Below are 16,881 nucleotides of genomic sequence, written 5' to 3' on the forward strand. Positions count from 1 at the left end.
TAAATTGATTTTTTAACTGAAAAATTAACTGTTCCATTCTTGGTTGAAAGTTTATCGTTTTTAGTTGAAAATTTAAGCGTCTGGTTGCAAATTCATGTATTTTTTTTTAAAATCAACAGTTTGCAATTTTTTCTCTCTCTTGGCTGAAAAATCTTTCCTAGTTGAAAAGTCATCTTTTTTTAGTTGAATTCAACTGTTTTTCATTAAAAATTAAAATCTTCTTTAGTTGAAATATCATTTTTTTTGTTCAGAATTCATTTTTGCTGGAATACAAATTTAATTTCTTGGTTGAATGTTAAATTTTTTTGTTAAAAATTATTTTTTTTTTGTTTGAAGATTCATCAGTTTAATTGAAAATTCATCTTTTTGAACGAAAAATGAGCCAATTTGTGGAAAATTCGTTTTTTCATTGGCTGAAACATAATTTTTTTACTGAAACTCCATCTATTTCAGTTAAAGCGTGAACTATTTATTGATTCTTTTTTTGATTCCAAAATAATTTTTTTTTACTGAAAATGTTCATTATTAAATTTTATTTAATTATTAAAAAAGATAAATTAATTTTGTATACCTTTTGTATCAGGATTAATTAAAAAATTTTTATTCAAATTAAAATTTTCGAAATTAATTAAGCTAAAATTTATTTTTAATTAATATTTTAAAATTATTGAAAATTTAATGTTAGAAATAATATATTATTAATAATTAATAATATTAATTTTTTAATAAATGAATTTAATTTATTAAATAATTTTTTATAAATATTTTTATAAATATATAAATAAAATAATTTTTAAAAAAATTTTAAGGGATAAAATTTAAAATTATCGCAGTTGATTATTCCATCATTTTAGTTGAAAATTTATCTTTTAGTTTGAATTTAATTTTTTTTTTACGACAAATTTATCTATTCAGTTTTTGGTTCTTAGTAGAAAATTCGTATTTTTTGGTTAAAAATATATCTTTTTGATGAAAATTGAAGTATTCTAGTTAAAGATTTATCATTTTATTGAAAGTTCATATTTTTGGTTTAAAACTCAAACATTTCAGTTGAAGTTTTATCATTTTGTTTGAAAATTCATCACTTTGTGTGAAAATCTAACTATTTTTTTGAAATTTAGTTGTTTTTTTCTTTGTTGAAATTTTTTTTTACTAAAAACGTAACAAATATTCCACTTTACTATTACATCATTTTTGTTGAAAAATATTTGGTTGAACATTAATTTTTTGACTGAAAATATAATTATTCAATTTTTAGTTAAAAATTTGTCTTTTTTAGTTGAATTCTAATGTGTTTGGTAGAAAATTGGTCGTTTTTGCTATAAATTAATCTTCTTGGTTGATAATTAATCTTTTTGTTTGAAAATTGAAATATTCCAGTTAAAGATTCACAATTTTAGTTAAAAATGCATAATTTTAGTTATAAATTATTAGTTTAGTTGGAAATAACTTTTTAATTGAACATTTAACTATTCCATTTATTGTTTTAAAATTTATCTTTTTTAGTTCAAAGTTGAAATATTTGTTTGAAAATTGTTTTTTTTCTACTTCAAAATTCATGTATTTAGTTGAAAAGTCGTCTTTTACGGTAGAAATGTAATCTTCTTGTTTGAAAATTAAATTTTTTTATTGAGACTTGAAGCATTCCAAATAAATATTCAAAATTTTAGTTGTAATTTCATAACATTGTTTAAAACTGTAACTATTTTTTTGACGATTAGTTTTTTTTACAAATATTTTTTTGTTAAACTGAAAACGTAATAACTATTTCACTTGAATGTTATATCATTTTAATTGAAAATTCATCTTTTCGGTAGAACATTACTTTTTTCCTAACTATACATTGAACAATTCAATTTTTGGTTCATAGTTTAGATATTTTAGTTAACAATTCTTAAAAATTCATCTTTTTGGTTGAAAATTCAACTATTCTAGTTAAAGATTCATCATTTTAGTTAAAATTTTGTCTTTTTGGTTTAAGATTCGACAATTACAGTTAGATTGATCAATTTAGTTAAAAATAATTTTTTTAACTGAAAAGTGAATCGTTCGTGGAAAACTGATCTTTTTTTAGTTAAAAATTCAAATACTTGAATAAAAATATATCTTTTTTATTAGAAATATCATGTATTTAGTAGAAAGTCTTTTTGGTAGAGAATTGATCTTAATGTTTGAAAAATCATCTTCTTGGTTGAAAATAAAAATACTTGTTCAAAAGTTAAATTTATCTTCTCGATTGAAAATTCAGGTAGTCCATTAAAATATTTATAATTTGCGTTGAAAAATTCATGTTTTTGTTTCGAAATAAAAATACTATTATAATAGTTAAACTCTTGTTGAAAATGTATCTATTTCAGTTGCATTTATTTAAAAATTCTTTACTTTCGTTGCAAATTTTTGTTGTGGAAAATGTATCTTTCACGAAACATTTAAATAATCCATTTTCATTTGAAAATTTATTCTTTTTTAGTAGAAAATTTACCTCTTTGTTTGAAAATGGAGCCTTTTTTCGAAAATTCGTGTTTTTTTCGTGCTTCAAAATCAATTTTTGTTATCTGAAAGTTTGATTATTCCATTTCTGGTTAGAAATTGATCCTTGATAAATTGAAAAAATGAACTATTTTGTAAAAAATTCATATATTTTGTTGAAATTCCATTTTTCATTAAAAAAATATGTTTTTTAGTTGAAAATTCAACTATTCCGTTAAAAATTGGGTTTTTTTCTCGTTTAATTTAACTTTTCGGAAGTTTAACTTTTTGGGTTAAAAATTCAACTGTCTTCTAAAAAATTCGTCTTTTTGGCTTGAAAATTGAACCGTTTTTGATTGGATTTTTCTTTTTTATTTAAAATTTCGACCATTTAGTTGAAATTACATATTTGTAATTTGAAAATTAAACTATTTAGATTGAAAACACATCTTTTATGGTAGAAAAGTAATCTTTCTTGGTTGGAAACTATTTTTGTTTGTTTATTAAAAATTCACCTTTCTTCGGAAAAATTCGTCTCTTTGGTTTGAAAATTCAACTATAACACCATTTTTTCTTGGAAATGCTTTGTTTTTTTTTTGTTTGGAAGTTCTACTATTGGGGTTGTAATGCATCTCATTGGTTAAAATTAAATTAAGTTGTTGAAAATTCGTCTTTGGATTTAAAATTCAACGACTTAATTGAAAGTGTAATTTATTTCGACTTGAAATTTTAGTAATTGTAAGTGTTACATGTTGATTTTCAAATGATATTTACATTAATTTTACTGAAAAGAATATATTTCCCTGTTATTTTCCTAATTTAATGAAAAAATTAAATGAATCCATGTGAATGATTTTGAACTTGAAGAATAAACATGTTTCTTCCAGCTTCCGTTGAAAATGAGCCAATTGGACCTTCAGTCGATTTTCAAAAAAATCGCAAATAGAGTCGTTTTGTGGGAAACTCCAAATATAAAACGAGCGATTACTTTTGAAAATGCAGATGGAGAGACGATTCTGAAAACAGACGGAATAAATGTCGTTGTGAGTTAATTGAAGGGTTTTAAAATAAAATTGGTAAATTCGAGTTTCCTGTGAAAAAAGGCATTTACTTACATTCTTTTCCAGGAAATGTTCAAATTCGACGAATTTTTACGATTGGACAAACTTTATTCCAACGATATCTACGGAATTTCTCAGACTTATGGAATCGAGGCTGCGAATCGAGTGATTATCAAGGAAGTGAAAGATGTCTTCAAAATGTACGGAATTACGGTCGATTCGAGGCATCTTTCTTTAATCGCGGATTACATGACTTTCAATGGAAGTTTTCAACCAATGAGTCGAAAGGGAATGGAAAATTCGGCATCACCTCTACAACAGATGTCCTTTGAAAGTTCATTACAGGTCCTTCAAAATGCTGTTCTTCAAGGTAATTTGAAATATACATTTACAATTGATTTTTATATGTTTTGTACAGTGACATGAAATTTTGTAAATAATAAACGAATATGTTAGGGTGGCGAATTACCAGGGAAATGACCGGGAATATACTTCTGACCGCAGTAAAATTCAATTTTTCATTATTTTCATAATTTTTATCATTTTAGAAAAGTGAAAAGCCGGTAAATGACAGTGAATTTATTTCTTGACCGGGAATTTTACGAATTTTCAGAAGAAAAATCTGCCCGAATTCGATTTCAACAGTTTTGTAAATAATTAAAGTGCAGTCTTGAAGGTTTAAACAATTAAAAAATTAAAAAATTTGAAGTTATGAAGAATTGTAAATATAAATAAATAATTTTTTTTAAATGGATCTGTACTTTAAGTAAAAAAAATGAACAATAATTGATTTGATGAAATGATTCTAAATCTGTTCAAAATTTGAGAACTTCCAGATTGTAACTGTTTCAATTCGAAAGTCTTAATAAGAATTTAAATTAATATAATATCATTTACTCCGTTTTAGGTCGTCCTTTATATTATTTTTTATATTAAATTTAAGAAATACATTTATTAATATATTATTTGTAGTAATTTATCTTAGCCATTAAAAAAAGGAAACGTGCGGTTGAAACTTTATAAACTATTTTTAACTTGGAAATAACTCCATAATAATATAGTCCTAATTAAAGGATTTTATTAAATTTTAAATATTGTTTAGGTCTAAGTTATTCAATTTTTAACCCATTTAAATTGAAAGTTTTTAAATTAGAAAAATAATAAGTATTTAATATTTAAGAAAATTTCACTTTCCATTTAAGGCGATTAAATTGAAATCAAATATTTAAAAGTAAACCATTTGAAACTGAATTGTTTTACTTAGAAAGTTTTGAATCTCTAGAATTTCGAAGAGCTTTTAAACTCTTAGCGTTAGAATTTTAATTGTTCGATTTAAAAATGTTTAATTTGTAAGTGAAATTGTTAAATTTTGACGTACAAATAACAATTGAACACTTATTATTTGCCGAAAAAATTGAGAAATTTTAAGATATATTTAGAAGTTCTGAAAAGATTTAAAATTTATTAAAAACTTGAAATTAAAAAAAAATGCTTAAAATCTTTCAGGTTCTTTTTTGATCATTTTGGAAATCTCTTAAAATCTTTTTAAATTTTCTGTTACATTAATTTTTCAAAATTAGAAATCATTTTCCATTTTCCTAGGAATCTTAAGAAAATGATTTTCTTCTTTTGAAGCCTTTCGCAATTCTTAAAAAGATTTTAAATTTTTTGTTTAAAATCTACAAAAATGTACATTTTGTTTTAAATTCGGCTGTGGGCATTTGCAGCGAAACTCCTGTACGAATAGCCGAATTTTTGTCGGGAAACAAATTACTTTTAAATTATTACGTTTCAAGTTCTAAATTTAATTTGAATATTTGTAAAACTTCTAAATATCTCTTAAAGTTACTCTAATTTTGTCTACAAATAATAAGTGTTCAATTGTTATTTACAAATTCAAATTTTTGATGATTTTTCTTTAATTTGCAGGATTTTATAAAAATTGTAGGAAAAATTCAATTTATTCTAAAATATATTTAAAAGTTTCGAAAAAAATTTTGGTTGAAAATCTAAGTATTTCAGGTAAAGGTTCATCATTTTAGTTGAAAATTCATCAGTTTAGTAAAAAATTCATATTTTTTTATCCTGAAAATTGAACTAAAAAAAATAATTAGTTCAAAATTGAACTATTGGTTCATTATTTTGTCTGCATTGGTTGAAAATTCAACTGTTTCGTTACAAATTGAGGTATTTTGTTGAAAAATCGTATTTTTTAGCAGTAAATCTTCTTGATTGAAAATTTATCTTTTTGTTAGAAAATTCGATTATGCCAGTAAAATATTCATCATTTTATTTGAATATTCATCATTCTTCTTTAAAATTTAACTATTTCATTTGAATATTCATCATTCAGTTGAAAAATTATCAGCCTGATTGAAAATTAATTTTCTAACTAAATATTTAACTGTTCTGTTTTGATTAAAACTTGATATTTTTTAATTAAAAATTTGATGTATTTTTTGGAATACCGCCTTTTTTATGAGAAACTAATTTTTTCGATTAAAATTATTTTTTTTGGATTAAAAATTCATCTTTTTACTTGAAAATTAAAAAAAAATTCAAATTTTTTATTGAACTATTTCTGATTAAAAATAAAAATATATTTTGCTTTTTTCAGAGTTTATCTTTTTTAGATTGAAAATTTAATTACTTGGCTGAATGTTAAATTCTTCTGTTAAAAATAACTTTTTGTTTAAAAACTCATTTCTGGTTGTTGAAAATTTGTTCTTTTCTTGGCCAGACAATTAATTTTTTTACTAAAAATTGAACTATTTCACTTGTTAATTTTCGAGTTTAATATTCCATAATATTATTAAAAAATTGATGTCTTCAGTTGAACATTGTTTTGTTTTTATTAAAAATTGAACTATTTCATTTTTGGTTGAAAAATTATCTTTATAAGTGGAAAATTTGTCTCCTTTAGTATAAATTCATTTTTTTTTTAAATTTACTATTCCATTTTTTGTTGAAAGATTATATTTTATAGTTGAAAATTCGCCGGTTTGGTTTAAGCTTCATAATTTGAGTTGAAAATTAATCGCTTTAAAAATAATTTTTTTCCAGTCGATTATTCCATCATTTTAGTTAAAAATTCATCTATGGTTGAACATTTTTTTTAACAGAAAACTAATTTACTCAGTTTTTGGATGACAATTAAAATTCATTAATTTTGTAAAAATTTCCAGTATTCCAGTTAAATATTCATAATTTTGGTTGAAAATTCATCTTTTTGAATGAAAAAAAACTGTTTTGTTTAAATTTAAACTCATTTGTTAAAAATTGGACTGTTTGGTTAAAGATTCATGCATTAAGTGGAAAAAATCGTCTTGTCTGGTAGAAAATTAAAGCAAAAAAGATTAAACTTAAACCAAACATAGTTACAGCGAAAAACAACCAGCGATTTTTCAAGACAGTTGCATTTTTAACAAAATAGATCGTTTTTCAATTCTGCAGAGCGAATGGTTAAGAGGACAGTTACATTCTTGACCAACATTTTTTTAACAACATTGCTGAATTTGCAAACAAGCAAAGCAATTTTTTAAATAAAAATATAAGCGTAAGGGAGAAGCAACTGAAATCAAGAAATAGAAATAAAAATACAAGGCAAATAAATTACTAAGAAGAGTATTATGTTAGGGTGGTATACATTCTTTTACTAAATGTTAATAATTTTGTTAAAAATGTCAGAAAATAATGTTCAGTTGCTTTTTATTTGTATCCGAGCTTTGAGTTCGAGCCTTAAACTGAATGTCAAACTAAGAAAATTGTTTTATTAATTAATTACCGTGTATTTAATTTTATTTCTTATAAATTTGAACACTATTATAAATAATTTTCAGGAAAATCCGATGACCTAAAATCGCCTTCTGGCAGACTGATGGTTGGCCTACCTTGTAGATTTGGAACGGGTTCAATCGGCTTGCTAGTTGACCTAAAAAAAGTTATGGAAACGCAAGAAGCGAATGCTGTTTATTAGGAATAATTGTAATGGTAATTATAATAAAAAATATAAATAAATAATTTCTGATGATAATTAAAGAAAAGAAAAAATTTATTTCGTTGAAGGTTTCTTTCATTTAAAAATGTTGGATATCAATAACCTTTATTGCTTATTCGGATTATTTGATAAATACAAATTTAAATTTACGTAATGGTGTATATGATGTAAGAATTTATTCTTTAGTGTTATCGATGAGGCGTTCCCTACAAAAACACTAAGTGTGAAAAAACTACGCCAAGTAGCTGCATGAATTTTAATGTTATTCACCTATGTTAATATAATCGAAGTTGTGAAATAAAAAAAAATGAAAATAGGTACGAATAGTATAAAATTTAGAAGCACAAGTTTTTTTATTTAGAGGAATTATTTTAATAAATTTTCGTTTTATAAGAAAAAATGTATTTGCTAGAGGAATGAAGAAAGAAAACACATTTGCAGCCCAATATGTCGAAGACATTTCTCCTAAAGTTGGATTTTCGAATAGTTTACATAAAGCTGCCCCGGTATATATCATCAAATGCACAAATTTATTAAAATAATTCATTGGCCTAATTCTTTTTAGTAAAAAGACTCTTCTATTTTAAATTAATTTTAAAGCTATTGGAACGAGGTGCTCAAAAATGGAAATATGTATGAAACACTCAAAACTTACCAGCGGTCGATGATAATTCGGTTTTGAGGTTTTTAAAATGCACCTTTAAAATTTTCTAAACACCGAAAGAGGTTTCGTGGTGGTGGCATTTGCGCTTACTACCTGTTTTTTTCGAAAAAATCCGGAACTGCTAAAATATGAGAGTAGAGCGGTGTAGCGGCGTACTACCAAAAATGCACTGTCGGAAAAAGTCGCATTCGTTTTCGCGGGAATTTTAAATTAAAATAAAAAATGCAATTTGTGTGTTTTTTTCTTGTAATTGAGCTGCTGGATCGAATAAGGGCATCCAAACTTATTTCGCTGGGAGAAGGAAGCCCCCTGGAGGCTTTCAATAATATTTTCGAATTTTAATTTTTAAAGGCTTGGTAATGTTGGTCGACCATTTCTCCCCCTGGTGCCGAAAACTCGAACTAGAAATAGTAGGTACAATTTTAAAGCAGTATTTTAATTTTGGCATAAAAGTGTATACGATTGTTTTGTGAAGTATAAAACAATGATTGAATACTAAAAAAATTTTAATTAAAAACCAATCGTTTCAGACAGAATTTACATCTTATACAGTGGAAAAACACATTTATGTCAAAAATGTTTTTTTTCTTTTCTTTAACAATTATTTTACTATTTCATGTAAGTTTCAACGCACTGCAAGCTGAAATAAACTTTAATTGATGTATATAGCGAATCTTTGGTAGCGACAAATTTTATCTAGATTATGCGAAGAATACGGATAAAAGATAATTGGAATTGAAATACGAATTCTAATCTAACTTCTAGATCAGATTTTTAAATAGTAAATATGTCATGTGTGTGTTTGACTGTATAAGATGTAAATTCCATCTAAAACCCTTTATTTTTATGCATAAATTTAAACGCATCTTTAAAATCGTACCTATTCTTTCTAGTTCGGATTTTTGTCACCAGGTGGCGTATTGCAGTTTAACCATTCCCAATATCTAAATGTAGAATTTCATTACGCATCTTTTTTTCCCCAGGATAAAATTGTAGCTTCTTTAGTTAAAGAGCAGTGTGGGGCGAGACGAGCATACGGGGTAACCGGAAGAGAGAGCACTGTTTTTCTGGTGTATTTCGTAAATAAATTTGTTTTAAAACTCGTAAAATGCTATAAAAATAAGAAAAATATTGTTGTAATGTAAAAATATGGCAGACGTTTAAAATACGGTTTAATACCCCAATATATATGAAATTCAGTGTCATGTAGTAATTGTAGTATAACAGTCTAGTGTTTGGGAGTTTATGAATAGTAGAATTTATCTTTTACTGAAACAATGTACATGGTCAAGTCGAAAAATGCTATATTTATTTCTGTAATGTAATTATTGAAAGATATGTGGATATAATTCGTTTTTCTATTTACTGTTTGTAGTGTTTGTTAAGGTAGAGGTTGTAATATTATCTCTAATCGTTAGGACAAAAAGGGGAAACAATGTTCAAATCTTGGCGTCCTTAGTGGTTAAAAGGTAATCTTAACATTACCTACCGTGGTCAGGCGCCAGACGTGTTCGTAGCGTCAGTCCAAAAAAGCAGGATTCAGGTTTTATTACTACTTTAGAGAAATATCTTATAAAAAGCTCCTACTCAGTCGGTAAAGGGATAAGTGGGGGCGAGGAAAAACACTGTGACTTTTTAGTTTAAAAAAAAATGAAAAAAAAGCCGTCAGGTTTTGCTTTCTTTATCCCCACTACCGGTTGTTACTTCCGTGTATCGGACAGGATGTCCCCCTGGTGGCCTGCCGACTCGATGTTTCCTGGCAAGATGGCTACGCCGGTTTGTTTTGACATGTGCCGGACTGAGTATGGTTCCGCATGTCGTCAATAAATGTGTGTTACTATACTCGAGCGGGTAAGAAATCAGTAGACGGTCCCATCTTGTGTTTATATTGGCTTCGTGACAAGAGGTGCAACAGCACTGGGTGTAGTGTGTAGTGGCGCGCTTAAGTGTGGTAATTTCCGTGTTCGAAGCGGGTGTTGTAAGGTGACATGTGCTATTTGTTTTGGAGATTTTGAGGAAGCGAGGAATACTTCCATCGATCGAGACAAGACGTCAGGTCCCTAACTACAATGAACCTCCGGTTTTCTTATGTAACTTGGATATAAATAACAGATAAAAGATAATCTAAATCATGTCCTAAAGTGTACAAAAGAATGTGCTAACCTACCTATGATTACTTTATTTACACTTATTCGCAATTAATCTATTTTGAGCTAGTGTTGGCCATGGTTAATTCGGCGATATTGGATTTTAATGATAATTCGATAAATATGGGGAAGGATCTGTAACGAGTGGCAAGAGACAATGTCACAACGCCACTCTCCAGATTGACCAGCGGGGTCACCATGACCATCAATCGTCAGCAATCCGATCTCCAGATTAAATATCGAGCATGAGCATCGCTTAGACTGTATTGATATTGATTGCTCTTGTAATTGTCTGTGCATTTGAGTGTTCTTAGATCGGTGGGAAGAAAGAAAAGAAAAAGAAAATAATAATAGGTTCAATAACCAATGAGACTAAAAGGATTTTGGAAAAAGAAAATTGTCTTTTGATTAAGATCTGCTAATTACCAGACTCTATCAGGAAATTATTGCTGTATTATAGTATTTTGTTTATTTCTAGTTTCATGAATTGTTGAAAAATTCATATTACTGACGCGATTCGTCTTTACAAAATGTAAAAAATCTGTTCTCTTATTGGACTGTAGTCCTACCTCAATTGGTTTCGACTTAAAAAAATTTCAATCTTAGAATGAAACGTGATCGCTGATAATCCCGTAATTAGGCACTTTAAGCAAAATTTAAATTTCATAACTAAATCTACATCCTAAAGTCTACACGGAAAGGCTTAAAACTACAGTAGGAAGAACACGTTTCGAGATACCTCTATCTTTACCCTGGCACCCAAGACGAGAGAGAATTCAGAATTGTCCCTATTCTTTTCTCTTAAGCCGTTCGCTTCGGCGGGGTCCTTCGTGCTCCTCTTCCGTTCCTTGGGCTTGGAGCGAGATGGGATTTTTTGTATCGCTCCTCTGGAGCTTCCGGGTTCTACCTGGACCTCGACGGCGGACGAAGTGCGCGACCGGGATACTTAGGGTTCTCCTGCACGGACTTCCTCGTTTGTGGACTGAAAGGTGATCTCCGATTGGATCGCCTTGGGCTCCCGAAGTATCACAGCTGTTTAGTTTGGTCGGGGCAGACTTGGGCTCACCTCTGCGAGTTGGCTTTCGGGGCCTGCGCGGTTTTTCTGGGTAGATGAGTCTCCGAAGTTCCGGACTCGGGACCCTTATCGATCTGTATGGGCGATCTTGGTAAATTCAGGCATGCGTGGAGAAGCGATTCCTTCGGTCGGAGGGTTCCCAGTTCAACAGGAAGAAGGATGAATAGTTGATTGCTCGGGATCTTCGTAATTGAAGACGACAAGAGTGGCCCTGTCTCCTTCGAAGTACCTGCACCATTTTCGGACGAAACATCTGGATTTTCTTCTTCATTTTCACGCTGCGAAAAAGGGGCTTCGTTAATCAAACTCGGATCTATCGGCCGATAGTGTTTTAAATCTTTAATATGAGCTTTTTCGATTATCCCAGCCTCATTTTGATTTCGTAAACTACTGGTGATATTACTTATGTAACCTTGAACGGACCTGCATATTTCGGAGCTAGCTTCTTTGCAACATAATTTATAGCCGACGAAAAAATGTGCCAGCAATCGCTTAATTCTACATTCCCAATTCTCTACGGCTAACGGAACTATATATGGGGCTTACTCTTCCTGCCTTCTCAACGCTTTTACCAATCTAGCCTCTCTACCATATTTTAAGAGCGCTGGCGACACACGAGTGGAACTATGCACAACCATATTATAAGCAAAACGCAAATCGGGGAGATGTTTATCCCAGCTACGATGATCACTCTCTACAAAGGATGATATCATGGTTTTAAGCACACGATTAACCTTCTCAACCGGATTAGCTTGAGCGTGATAAGGTGGGGTAGTTGAGTGCCTAATCCCTAATTTCGATGCGGCCTTTGAAATCAGTGTGTTCACAAACTCGATGCCATTATCCGTGAACAGTACGTCCGGAGTTCCCCATCCATTATGTCCGCTGCTACCACCGACCAAGGCTGCTCTATTTCCCGCTCACCCATCAAACCCACCCGACCTGCCTGGTCTACTTTTATTTTCTGACAAGTTTGGCATCCTCGTACGTAGTTTGCAACGTCGTTGAACATGCCAAGCCAATAGTAAAGCAACGACATACTCTGGAAGGTTTTGTCTACACCCAAATGGTCGGGGCGATGGCAGTATAGACGATTACCTTTTCAGTTTCCAATGCGGAAACTGATAAGGTATCTCCTGGACCAATTTAGTTCTGCGAGTATACCACAAATCATCGGTCTTGTCGATGGCACACACCACTCCAGAGTCTGGATCGTACATGCGCGACAGCGCGTTTGGTACGTGATGAAAGGCACCCTTTCGGTGTTTTACCTACAATACGTCTTGTAACAACTTAAGGGCCCATGTACCTAATCTCCCAGTGGGATCTTTCAAGTTATAAAGCCATCGGAGACTACTGTGGTCAGTGTTCACCATGAAGTGATAACCCTCTAAATATGGCCTAAACTTTTTAACCGTCCATACCACCGCTAAACATTCTTGCTCTGTCACAGTGTAGTTTTTTTCAGCGCCTTGCATTGATCGACTTGCAAAGGCTATGACGTATTCCACGCCATCTTGGACTTGAGTGAGGACGGCCCCCAAATCCGTATTACTTGCGTCTGTTTGTAAACAGAATGGCAAACTGAAATCTGGCCTTGATAACGTAGGAGCGGCGATTAATTCGGATTTATATTCTTGGAAGGCCTTTTCCTGGTCTTTCCCCCAATCAAACCTCCGATTTTCTTCAATAATCGATGAAGTGGTTCTGCTTTTTGGCCGAAATCCTTTATAAATCGCCTGTACCATGAAACCATACCCAGAATACGTCTAAGTTTGCGCAAAGTAGTAGGAGCAGGAGCAGGATACGATGTTATTGGCTTGATTTTCTCCGGGTCAGGGTGCATTCCTGTTTTATCCACTAAATATCTAAGATAACGCACCCGACTACAACCGAGTTCGCTTTTATCTGAATTGGCCATGAGACCGGCATTGACAATCGCATCCAAAACATTCTCTAACCAATAAATATGGTCTTCGAAGGTTTCACTGACTACAACAATGTCATCCATGTACGAAAATGCATGGGGCTCAAATTCCGGTGTTATCAGTAGATCCAACAATCGCTGAAAAGTTGCTGGAGCCCCCGATAACCCGAATGGGATTCGATTGTAATGATAAGTCTCCATGTCCGGTACTGGGAAAGCAGTGAATTCCTTACACTCATTAGAGAGAGGAATCTGATGGAATGCCTGACTCAGGTCAATCTCAGAGATATATCGCGCAGATGAAAGCTTGTCTAAAATAGTGTTAATATTTCTCATTAGGTATGCGTCTTTCTTGGCTACCTCATTTAATTTCCTAAAGTCGATACAGAGCCTATAATCTCCGTCAGGCTTTCTGATCATCACTACCGGGTTACACCATTCACTTTCACTGGGCCTTATAATTCCCTCAGCCTCAAGCTTTTGGGCGGATTCTCTCAATGATTCTTCCACCTTGGGAGAAAGACGCCGATAAGCTTGCCTTATGGAAGGACTTCCCTGAATGTCTATATAGTGTTCCACCATGAGAGTAGCAGGAAACTTAGTTGGCATAGGAGGAATTTTTCTTTTAAGAAAATCTTCCAAATAGTTGGCCTCTGAAGGGTTTAATACCTTTATTCCAGTACATGCTTGCTGGAATGCATACGAGAGAAAAACATTAACATTTTCCGCATGATTATCTGATAATTCAGACGGCAAGTTTACTTTTAAACAGATTTATTTTCCCTGATAGGTTCGCCAAATACCGTTACCTATTCTCCACATACGTGACTGAAATATAACATCAAAATCAAACAATTCTGTGAAATCGTGACCAAATAAAACTTCACAATCAGAAGTTGGTGCAAAACGAATCAGCAAAAATTTTCTTAAACCTAAAAACGTAAGGGGCAAAATGGCATGTCCGGTAGTTTCCTCGATCACCCCTTTAGGGTACATAATACCCGGACGCGGTTGATCCGCTAACTTCTTGAGCAGACTCGAAAATTACTCAAAGGCCGACTTACCATTATAGGTACAGAATGAGCCTGGATCGAAGAGTCCGTGTAGTGACTGGCCATTGACACTAGGCACCGCGCATCCAGTACCGTATTGACTGGATCTAGCGAAATCTGAGGGGCCTTACCAACGAAAGGGGGGAGTGATCGGACCCAAGAGTCACTCACCCCTATTCGTTTTCCAACCTGGGTCCCGAACATTCGCTACAGTTCGGAGAAATTTGGCCGGGGGTGCTACAGTTGTGGCAGAAAACTTTTTTAGGCTTAGAGCAAGCACGGAAAAGGTTTCCCTGCTCTTTGAAATTCCAACAGCAGCCGCGCATCATAGGTGCCTGAGGAAAGTCGGGATAAAACCCATAATTAAAATAAGGCGAATAACTGCTTAAACTAGGAGGTGTACCAAACGCTTGTGGTACAAGAGATTTGTAAATGTCGGGAGGACCTACTATAGCACTTGCGTTACTTGGATTGCTGTTGGAATAGTTATTATTTGGGGCTCCGGTTGATTGATCTTCAGTTTTGTTACCGCTAGTTTTACCACGCCCTTTTCCACCTCACCTTTTTTTATAATTTGAACTATTTGAAATTGTCCCATTATTATTTAAATCTGAGGTAGTAGGCTTATTCTCCGTAGCAGCAACCCCTTCCGACTTTCCGGCGGTGTTACGGTGGGCAAATTCGGGTAAAATACTATCCTGAGTAGGTGGAGGGGGTACATAGGCCTTACTTATCATTTTGGATGTTTCGAACCTTTTGCCAGTATCTTCCAATTCCTCAAAAGTACGATACTCCGTTTTAGGAAGGGCTTCTAAATAGTTAGGGTGCAAATTATTGATTGCCATCTGCAATTGCTGCGTTTCCGAGATCTAAGTCTAAAATCGATGGTGAATTGTTGCCAAGTATCCCATTTATCCCGGTGGAACCTATACCAATGTTGGGCAGGCGGGTTTAGCAAAACCGGTAACGCTCTGAAAAGATTCCTATCCAACAAGGAACTACCCCTTCTACATTCCTTAATTTGTGTAAGAAATTCTTCCGTACTACTATCGCGTTTTCCATTATAACTGATATTCCACTTCCTCACGATTGAATGAATATCATCCCTACTCCTTTCTCACAAGCCCGTTGGCAAACCGCTCAAAGGGTTAGGGGTTGACATTTTTGTAAAAGGGGGCGCTATCCAGACAACCGCGCGGAACATTGTCTAGGTGGAAGGGGTTTCCAGTTGGCAAGAAGAAATCTAAAAATGGGTTTGTGTTACTTAGAGTAGCTGTAACATAACTTGCATTCGAATCTATATCCTCTCTCAATGCTTCAAAGTAGATAGGCTTAGATACCCTAAAGTTTCCCGAAGTTTCTTTTCGAGTAACGAACTTGCCCAATTAATAACCGTATCGGTAGTTTCAGCCCATAACCTATCTACTTTAATATGTAGAAATATCCATTTTTGAAATTTTATACCCTAAAGATCCTGATTATTTTTCAGAAATCGCAAAAATCCGATTAAAATTTGTAAAAAAGAAAAAAATTTTTAATCTGTACTTTGAAATAATTCCGAGTTTCTAGGCCACATTCCGACGATATTCACGAAGCAAAAAAAAAGGTCAGAAAATATTCCCAAAATCGCAAGAAGTTTCACAAAAGTTCCAGAAAATTAAAAAAAAACTTTTTTTTAAACAATTTCCAAAATTCCGTTTTAATAGACATTAACTAAAGATGAATCCATTTCCTATTCAATTCTTAAAACTCTCCGAAAAATCTGATTCAACACTAATAGTCACTAACAACAAAAAAACTTTCGAGCACAATTCCGAAAATTCCGTACGAATAGCCGAAAATATTTCAAATCCTGAAAGTGTCTAAGCTATTGTACAGTCTATAAATATTACAAATGTACCCAACATACGGCACTCAACAAGAGTATATATATATATATATATCGCGTGACAACTAACAAGGTCACGTTTCAGAGAGGTGTCTTTCAGGGCGACACCATGAGCCCACTCCTCTTTTGCCTTACATTATTGCCACTATCTCTAGCACTGCGCCATTCCGACGGGTACTTGTACGGCAAACCTGCAGATCGAAAGTACAAGGTCACTCATGTATTTTACATGGACGATCTTAAGATCTATGCTAAAAACAGAGAGCAACTGCATCTAGCTCTGGGGATTGTCGAACGATTTACTAAGTAAATTGGAATGGAATTTGGGTTAGACAAATGCGCCAAGGTTTATTTGAAGCGAGGAAAACATAATGGTATCCCTGAAGATCCTGAGCTCGTTGATAGAAGCGCCATACGACACCTTTGCGCTGGAGAGACTTATACATACCTGGGCGTGCCACAGAGCCGCATTCAGCATGTGACATCTATAAAGAATACGCTCCGAAGCAGATACAAACGTCTCATCCGACAGATTTGGTCTTCCGAACTGTCGACGAGGAACAAAGTATCTGCAACGAACATGCTTGCCGTCCCGGTACTA

At 32.2% G+C, this 16,881-nt stretch overlaps 2 protein-coding genes across 3 annotated transcripts in view; one reads left to right on the forward strand and one right to left on the reverse strand.

The window, feature by feature from the left end:
- The window catches only part of LOC117169978 (DNA-directed RNA polymerase I subunit RPA1), a 63,216-nt gene extending 55,381 nt beyond the window's left edge, over positions 1 to 7,835 (forward strand). The window contains exons 13-16 of one of the 2 annotated variants that reach the window (XM_033356497.1): positions 3,351 to 3,512; positions 3,597 to 3,900; positions 7,370 to 7,520; positions 7,714 to 7,835. In XM_033356497.1, coding sequence (XP_033212388.1) covers positions 3,351 to 3,512; positions 3,597 to 3,900; positions 7,370 to 7,506 — 603 coding nt within the window. In that variant the 3' untranslated portion in view covers positions 7,507 to 7,520; positions 7,714 to 7,835. Of the gene's footprint in view, positions 1 to 3,350; positions 3,513 to 3,596; positions 3,901 to 7,369 lie in introns of both variants that reach the window. The other variant, XM_033356492.1, reaches the window with a different exon arrangement.
- A 3,565-nt stretch (positions 7,836 to 11,400) lies between these two features.
- LOC117179418 lies at positions 11,401 to 14,458 on the reverse strand. Its single transcript, XM_033371189.1, has 6 exons — positions 14,405 to 14,458; positions 13,088 to 14,030; positions 12,787 to 12,974; positions 12,512 to 12,684; positions 11,960 to 12,322; positions 11,401 to 11,836 (listed from the first exon to the last, which is right to left on the reverse strand). Exons 1-6 carry the CDS (start codon positions 14,456 to 14,458, stop codon positions 11,401 to 11,403), a joined length of 2,157 nt encoding a protein of 718 aa, XP_033227080.1.
- Between the last annotated feature and the right edge of the window lie 2,423 nt (positions 14,459 to 16,881).

Source organism: Belonocnema kinseyi, chromosome 1 (genome assembly GCF_010883055.1).
Source record: "Belonocnema kinseyi isolate 2016_QV_RU_SX_M_011 chromosome 1, B_treatae_v1, whole genome shotgun sequence".
Lineage (NCBI taxonomy): Eukaryota > Metazoa > Arthropoda > Insecta > Hymenoptera > Cynipidae > Belonocnema > Belonocnema kinseyi.

Bases quoted from the DNA above. Each gene is read 5' to 3' on its own strand.
- LOC117179418 (XM_033371189.1), bottom strand. From the start codon at position 14,458: ATGGCCAGTCACTACACGGACTCTTCGATCCAGGCTCATTCTGTACCT. The intron at 12,975-13,087 runs GTTTGATTGGGG...GTTTACAAACAG, and splicing joins ATTATTGAAGAAAATCGGAG to ACGCAAGTAATACGGATTTG. The intron at 12,685-12,786 runs GTGAACACTGAC...GACGTATTGTAG, and splicing joins TAGAGGGTTATCACTTCATG to GTAAAACACCGAAAGGGTGC.